The 7,125-nt window shown below is 36.2% G+C and overlaps 1 protein-coding gene across 1 annotated transcript; it reads left to right on the forward strand.

The window, feature by feature from the left end:
* Window positions 1–1,846: 1,846 nt before the first annotated feature.
* On the forward strand, window positions 1,847–6,909 carry LOC144642062 (uncharacterized). Its single transcript, XM_078501061.1, has 6 exons — window positions 1,847–1,918; window positions 2,338–2,502; window positions 3,914–4,042; window positions 4,686–4,934; window positions 5,550–5,864; window positions 6,658–6,909. The coding sequence occupies exons 1-6, from the start codon at window positions 1,912–1,914 to the stop codon at window positions 6,690–6,692; spliced, it is 900 nt and encodes a 299-aa protein (XP_078357187.1). The 5' UTR covers window positions 1,847–1,911; the 3' UTR covers window positions 6,693–6,909.
* Window positions 6,910–7,125: the final 216 nt, after the last annotated feature.

Consider the following 7,125-nt stretch of genomic DNA (forward strand, 5'->3'; position numbering starts at 1 on the left):
TACCTTTTGTCTTTTGATCACGCCTTTTAATTATGATCAGTTCGATTAGTATTTAAATGATTGAAAATCTCTGACAGGAAATAGAAGTCTAAATTTTATACAAAGTTGAAATAAGCTCCACTTTGGTATAAATTGGTTCTTATCGTAACCAGCTTTCTTTTCCTCTTTTTTACCTTCACCTTGCTGACAACGATGTTTTCAATCCAAACTTATGATTTACTCGCGACATTTGGAAGCAGAAAATGGAAGCTATTAGCAGCTAGCAAGAGCAACTAGCGACTGAGACGTTGTCGCAAAAAAGCGACCCTTGTTAGTGTGTCAACAAGTTTTATCGATCTTATGGGAATGAGGACAAAACTTTATGAAAACAACTATCATTTACAAAAAAAAGTAGTTTCATTCATTTTAGTCTGGTTTGAAAAAAAAAACGACTAAAATAATAGTATTTTAATGTCAACAAATTTCCAAGCAGTTGTCTCTATTTCGGAAATGTCTACCCACTGCCAAATGAAACGTAAACATCCTATTTTAGAGACTAGCTATCACTTCGTAAAAGAATGATCGCCTGGAGCCAAAGTGGCTGCCGAGGACGTAATGATTTTGCAACATCTTTTTGGGGAAAATCCAACGATAATGTGCACAGTTTTTATGTATTTATGTTCTCGTTTATTTTTTTTTTATTTTATGTATGAATTGTTTTTATTCTTATATTTTTGTATGTATTTCTGTATATATATCAGCTAGAGCGATACACGCCCCATTAGCTGTTTTAGCTTTAAGTTTATACCGTTAGTAAATAAAAGTTGTTGTTGTTTTAAACGTATCATTCATAATTGATATTGAGGACTATGTGGTCAGGGAATTGATTTTGCAGGATAAAAGGACATTAGAGAGATAAAATACAATTGAATAACAGAGAACATCTGTAAATGTGTACACTTTGTAACGAATATACTTGAACACTACTCTTCGGTAAAAGGAAAATCAGCCTTAACTTGTTTTGCCATTGTTGAGAAACTGAATGCATTGTAGTTAGGTATGATAGGTAAATAAAGCCAAATAAGAACAGAATATCAACAATGTTTAACAACACCAATAGCGCATAATCAATAATGGCACATAATAAGCGGGCATGATAATAACAAAAGTGAGCATTAGATAAAAAAAAAAAACAAGTATCGTCATAAAACAAAATTAACGCTACTGTTATGGTCCATAATTTATTTCACACTGTTATAAGTTTTTTTTTATTTAGGGTGTCATATTTTACGTAAGAATTTGCGGAAGAAATTTTACATTGGAAACGTAAGGTCTTACTCTGACTTACAACCTTCGCATAACGAAAATATTCCATAAGACAAAAACTGAAGATTATTGCTTCAACTAATTTCAATAGGATGGTCAAATTGGTATTAATTTCAAGTTGTTATTTACGTTGAAAGCTTTAAAAAAGGAAATGATGCTTCTACTTTGCAAGTTTCATGAGTAGCTTTAATTATTCAGGAAAAGAATACCAAAGGAGAACCTCAAATCCGGAGACGAGACGCGTCAGATGAAAAATTAGGCGTCAAAATGAAAAACATGATAAATAAAAACTCAAAAGTAGTAATTGTTTTAATAAATCACTAAACACTAGCGACCATTTCAATTCAACCATTCAACCAATTCAATTCATTTCAATTCAACCATTCACCACACCGCGGTTTTAGCAAATTACAAACCCTCTTTTTTTTAAATCACTGGCTGTGTATATGGTAGCCAAAATGTCAAATAGGATCAGTTCATAGGTTTTTTTTTAATGTTGATCTAATGTCGAAATTGCAACTAAACAAACATTCATTTTTGCAGATTTTGATCACTCAAGTTTAGACTCCATCTGTGAGTTAACATTGATACATTTATTCCAAAAATATGAAAGGTAGGTAACAAATAGTTTACTAGCCTCAGTATTTCCGACATGTGGAAATTGGAACAACGTGACTATTCTCTTTGAAGTTTCCAAAATAGCAAGTCTAGTTCTGGATCCCTTTGGATCCGTTCTGGACCGGTTCCAGAACTGTCGGAAAGGATCCAACTGGATTCTATTGGAACCAATCCCGTGTAAACATAGCCTTTAGAAGGACACTAACAACATTCATTTTTTTAGTCTTTTTTCCTGACAAAGATCATACAAAATTTCACACACGTAAACTTATCTAGCTTTGTGTAGAAATTGTCACATAACGTGTAAGTGTTTTCTAACAAAGATCTTGTCTAGATAATAATGCGATTGTTAGATCGTGAAAATTTGTTTTAAAAAACCCCCTAAATTTTTCTTTTTTTTTTTTCTTTTTTCAGGTTCTCTGTCGTTATTGTTGTTGATTGCACTGAGCTCAGCTGTTTACGCGAAGAGGAAAAATTGTTGCAAACAGATCAAGCCTCTATTGGAGGAAATGAAAATGCAACTCGATGAGCTTCAGAAGGCGGTAAAAGAAATAAAAGGAAATGAAACTACTGTTGAAGGTAAGCAGAAAGTTTTAGCAGATTTAGTGTTCTGGTACTAATCTAAAATCCCACGGAAAAAATTCTTTGTTCTTCAGGTCATGAAACTATGAAAATACCGGGAACGTTTCAGTGTATTTGAAAAGAATGGAACGAAAAAAAATACTCGAGGGCCGGTAAGGCCAGTGTCTTTTCTTGGAAATCATTTATCTGGTAGGTTGCTGAGGAGTATTTGACTAACATCAATACTCTTTGAAAATTTAGCTTGTGGCAGCAGCTGAATTTCGTGCTCGCTTAAACGCCACAAAAAACGTTGTCTCCGAAAATAGGCAAAGAAACTGTTTACGTGACATGAACGTATTGTACCTGTGTCCCTGTATGAAGCAACACAAAACAATGGCAGGGAGAGCACAGAAGCTTTTATGGGATGTTAAAACATAACAATTTATAAAATGTAAACGCGTTAATAACACGTCCCAATCATGAGCAATGTTAACTCGAAAGAAAACCACTGCATCACACAGTTTATATATTAAAGATTTAGGCAAGCTTTAAAGCGAATCTCGCATTTATCTACATGTACAACAAAAGCGGCTGAATGAAGGCAAAAAAAGCAGCAAAGAATTCACCGAGAGGTCCAAAAACCGGCCGTAAAAACATTGCTCAGAAAGTGAAAACATATTTCGTCTAAAAATTAGGCTAAGCAATTCACTAACGTTTTTTACCTTACATTTGGGTCTTGTCCTTTACTCCAGCGAGCTTGGTCGATTCTGAGCTTAGCTTCCTTTCAACAAAATCATTTTGTATTCTTGATGAAGCCAGCCGCGCAGGTGTAAATAAGTAAAAGCCCATGGTAAACTGCTTTATTTGACTTGCACAAGGAATATAACTTTCCACGACGCAAATATTTCGGATCTTCCCGTAAACCTTTTTCGTTTGTCACAATTTTACGAAATACATGCCACCTATTATGCAAAGAATATTTCAGAGAATAATTCTGTCTCGCTTTGTTTTCCTCGCGTTTCATTCAACTCACACAGTGAAAACTGCGCCGGCGTCAGAATTAAAAATTTCAGTTGGATTGGTGTACCAAGTTTTCTTAGGTGTGGGGCTCCGTTTGCGCGCGCCTTCATCTCTAAAGACTAAAAGGTGTTTTCAACAAGTTTCTTTTTATCTGATTTCTTGCGTTTTGAAAGTGGTTATTTACCCTCTTTTCTTGATCATAGACTGTCATGTTCCATCACTTAGGAACGGGGGAGGTGGCTTATCAAAAAAATTGAACTTCCAGAGGGGGCTTTAGGGAGGGAAAGGGGGTGTGGTGGTGAAAGATTGGTAGCGTAGAAGATCTTTAACTGTCTCATCTACAGGTTGTTTTTTATTTTGTTTTGTTCTTTTATTTTTTCCAAACTCTGATTCAATGGTTATTTTTCAGATATCGATGAATGCGCTGAGGGTTCGCATGATTGTGACGTCAATGCCTACTGTAACAACACTATAGGATCCTACACATGCACATGCAAGGCAACATATTTTGGAAACGGAAAAACCTGCACAAGTCATCGTGAGTTTTACACTTAAAGTACAATCGAAGCTCTTCTAAGCGTCAACCTTGGGAATTCGAAAAAGTGATTGTAACTAAAACTGGTGACTTACTATAAGAATGAGGTTTCGTAAAGTGACCACACACTGAAACAATATAGGCTGGTCGCTTACCAGAGCTTTTTGCATAAACCTTGAACTTAAAATGCGGAGTTGTTTATCACCAACAATATAAGACGGCAAATGTGAGGGCATACTTTCAGTTTAGTGTTTACTATTACGAATCAGGATCTTTGATTGGTCACTTACTAGAGCGAAAAGAAGACGAAGGAAAAGACCAGTTATTAATTCCCAAAGAAGATGGCGGTCACTTAAGGGAGCGGTCGCTCATGAGAGCTTTCAATTACAGAGTTAAAGTGAAAATTTAAACGAACTAAACCCGAATGTCCAGATTGTAATTTTGGGACAAATTTGTTTTGTGCACACTTGAGGCGAACAAAAGGTTAATAGGTGCAAAATACACTTTTTGCCTCGTATTCATTTTCTGCCTTTGGCAACTGTCTTCACGAACGTTACGCCGTCAATGCAAGCCACTTGAATTCTATGTGGGCAATTTCCGCGAAATTGCCAGCTGACTTTTAATATTTTTGTCTCACTTTATTCAGGAGGACTCGGTGCATCCGATATTCTTGACAACCTCGACCACAAATACTCCGACAAGTTGATCTCCTATTTAGAGCCAGTCCTCCTTAGTTCAGACCATAGTGGGTTTGTGCGGTGTTGGCATGCCAAGACAGAGGGCTCGGCTGCATCCACATTCCACAGCAACTGCGATGGAAAGGGACCCACAGTATTGATTATCAAATATGGTGATTACCTATTTGGTGGATACACCGACGTGTCTTGGCACAGCCGTAAGTATCTATCAGTTGGCTCTTGTTACTGATCTTAATTAGAAAAAGTAATTTCTTTGTGCTACGATCTTATTTGATCTACCTTTCCGTTTAATTGCTCGGTAGTTGATTACAAAGAGTACTTTTTTGTGTCACGATGGTCTTATAACCTGGTTGATCCATTAAAATATTGAAAATCTTACGCTGGTTTGAAAAAACGAATTTTCCAACGTTTCGACTGAAACTGCAGCCTTCATTAGGGGTAAAAGTGATAAGAAAAAAAATTTACATAAGCACTTAGTATTCAAAGAAATCTGTATAGAAAATAATATACATACGGTTGTTGATTACAAAGAATACTTTTTTGCTACTACCTTTTTTGATCTACAAACATTTCCTTTTAATTGCGCAGTTGTCTCTGAGTTTGGCATGTGCTTCCTATATTTCATCATTTTTTATGAACAATGAAAAAACGATTATCCTTCAGCCAAAAAGTCACGTTGGCAATGCACACAATTACTTCTTTTCAGGTATGACAGCGCTTATTCTGTACGGTTAACGTTTCTTCTGCTTTTGCTTTCAACTCAGATGTTTAGAGTAGCTTAGAGTGTTAAAAAACTTTGTTTTGTTTTTTAGGTTGCAGTTACTCCTCAGCCAGTAAAGCTTTCCTTTTCTCGCTTTACAACGCTAAAGGATATAATCCTGTGAAGCTGACTCAGTATCGAAATCAGCAATCCGCTATGTATGGATGCTCCACATACGGACCCACTTTAGGCGCTGGTCTCGGACATGACATCTACATAGAGGACAACGCTTTGAACAACCGAGCATCTTATACCAAATGTGGCGCAACATACTCCATCCCCGCGGGATATCAAGCTGGCGACTGTTTCTTTTTCAATGGTGCAAAATATTATACTCCAACCGACATCGAAGTATTCTACGAAATAGGTAATTACAGTGAAACTTAATAGCCTCAGTATTCAGTCCGCGCTTTTCTAGACTTTCTGGGATAGAAAACCCCGCACCTTTTAACTGTGGGCACCAGATCACACATGCATACATATACATAGATTTAGGTAAGGCTGAAAGTAGAGCTTCCATTTTTTTTCTTTATTTTTTTACCTTACTTTATACTTGGCACAACATAATATATGCTCACGGCAAAATATCTTGAGGTAAAACAAAATAAGCTCACAGCAAACAAAAAACATCATCTTGATTTGGAAAAATCTAATTTACATTTACTTTCTACACACTAATTAGTGTGTAGAAAGTAAATGTAAATTAGATTTTTCCAAATCAAGATGATGTTTAGTAATACTTTCTTGGCTTCGACAAGCAAAATCGCTCAGAAACAAAAAACAACTCACCGCCAAAGAAACTCACGACAAAAGAAAATCCACTCGCGGTAAAGAAAATTATCTTACATTATACGAAAAGGTCTGTACATGTTCATGTACGGCAAAAACAGATAGAATTTTGGGTAGAAAATAATGCATAAGTCATAACCAAAATATTTCCACAGGATTGATTTACCACATTTTTCTTAGGTATGGGGCTCTGGTTCGCTCGCGTGCGTGTTCCACACGCGCGGAAGCTACGCTATCATAAAAGAACATAAAAAATTGCATGAAACTTTGAAAGAAACTTTGAAAGAAAACATGACTTTATAATTCCCATTATAAAAGTAAAGAGAACAGAAAACCCTCTTAAATTTGGATGCTTTTGTTTTTCTTTACAGTGTCCGACAAGAACGGTGCGGAGTTGGACAAATGAGAGATGAAGATCGGACCAGAAAAGTTTTAGGAACTTTTTAAGCTGGTGTATTAATTCTCGAGTAGTTTACTTCAGGGTAAAAAGGAAAATGAAGCTAAATAAAAGGTGTAAACTACTAATGGCTTTTGGGTTGTCAAAAATTCACTTCATAGATATCGTAAAGTGGAGTTTTTAAGGATTGATGTATCTTTTAAGGGGCTGCTTATTTGAAGGCTAAATAAACTGCAATTTAAAATTTAAAGCTTGTCAGTTTACTTCCATTTTATTGAGCTTGAGCGCCCAAATTCCAGTTCCTAGACCACAATTTACCACAGATCCCATTCCCAGAGCCACACATTCCGGTGCATGACCTCAACAACCAGAGATTACACCCAGTCTTTGTTTAGTGAGGTCCCCGGGTTTATCCCTGTCCCCTGATATTGACAGGCTTAAG

The sequence above is a fragment of the Oculina patagonica genome, chromosome 2 (assembly GCF_052425735.1).
Source record: "Oculina patagonica isolate OP01 chromosome 2, crgOcupat, whole genome shotgun sequence".
NCBI classification, from domain to species: Eukaryota; Metazoa; Cnidaria; class Anthozoa; order Scleractinia; family Oculinidae; genus Oculina; species Oculina patagonica.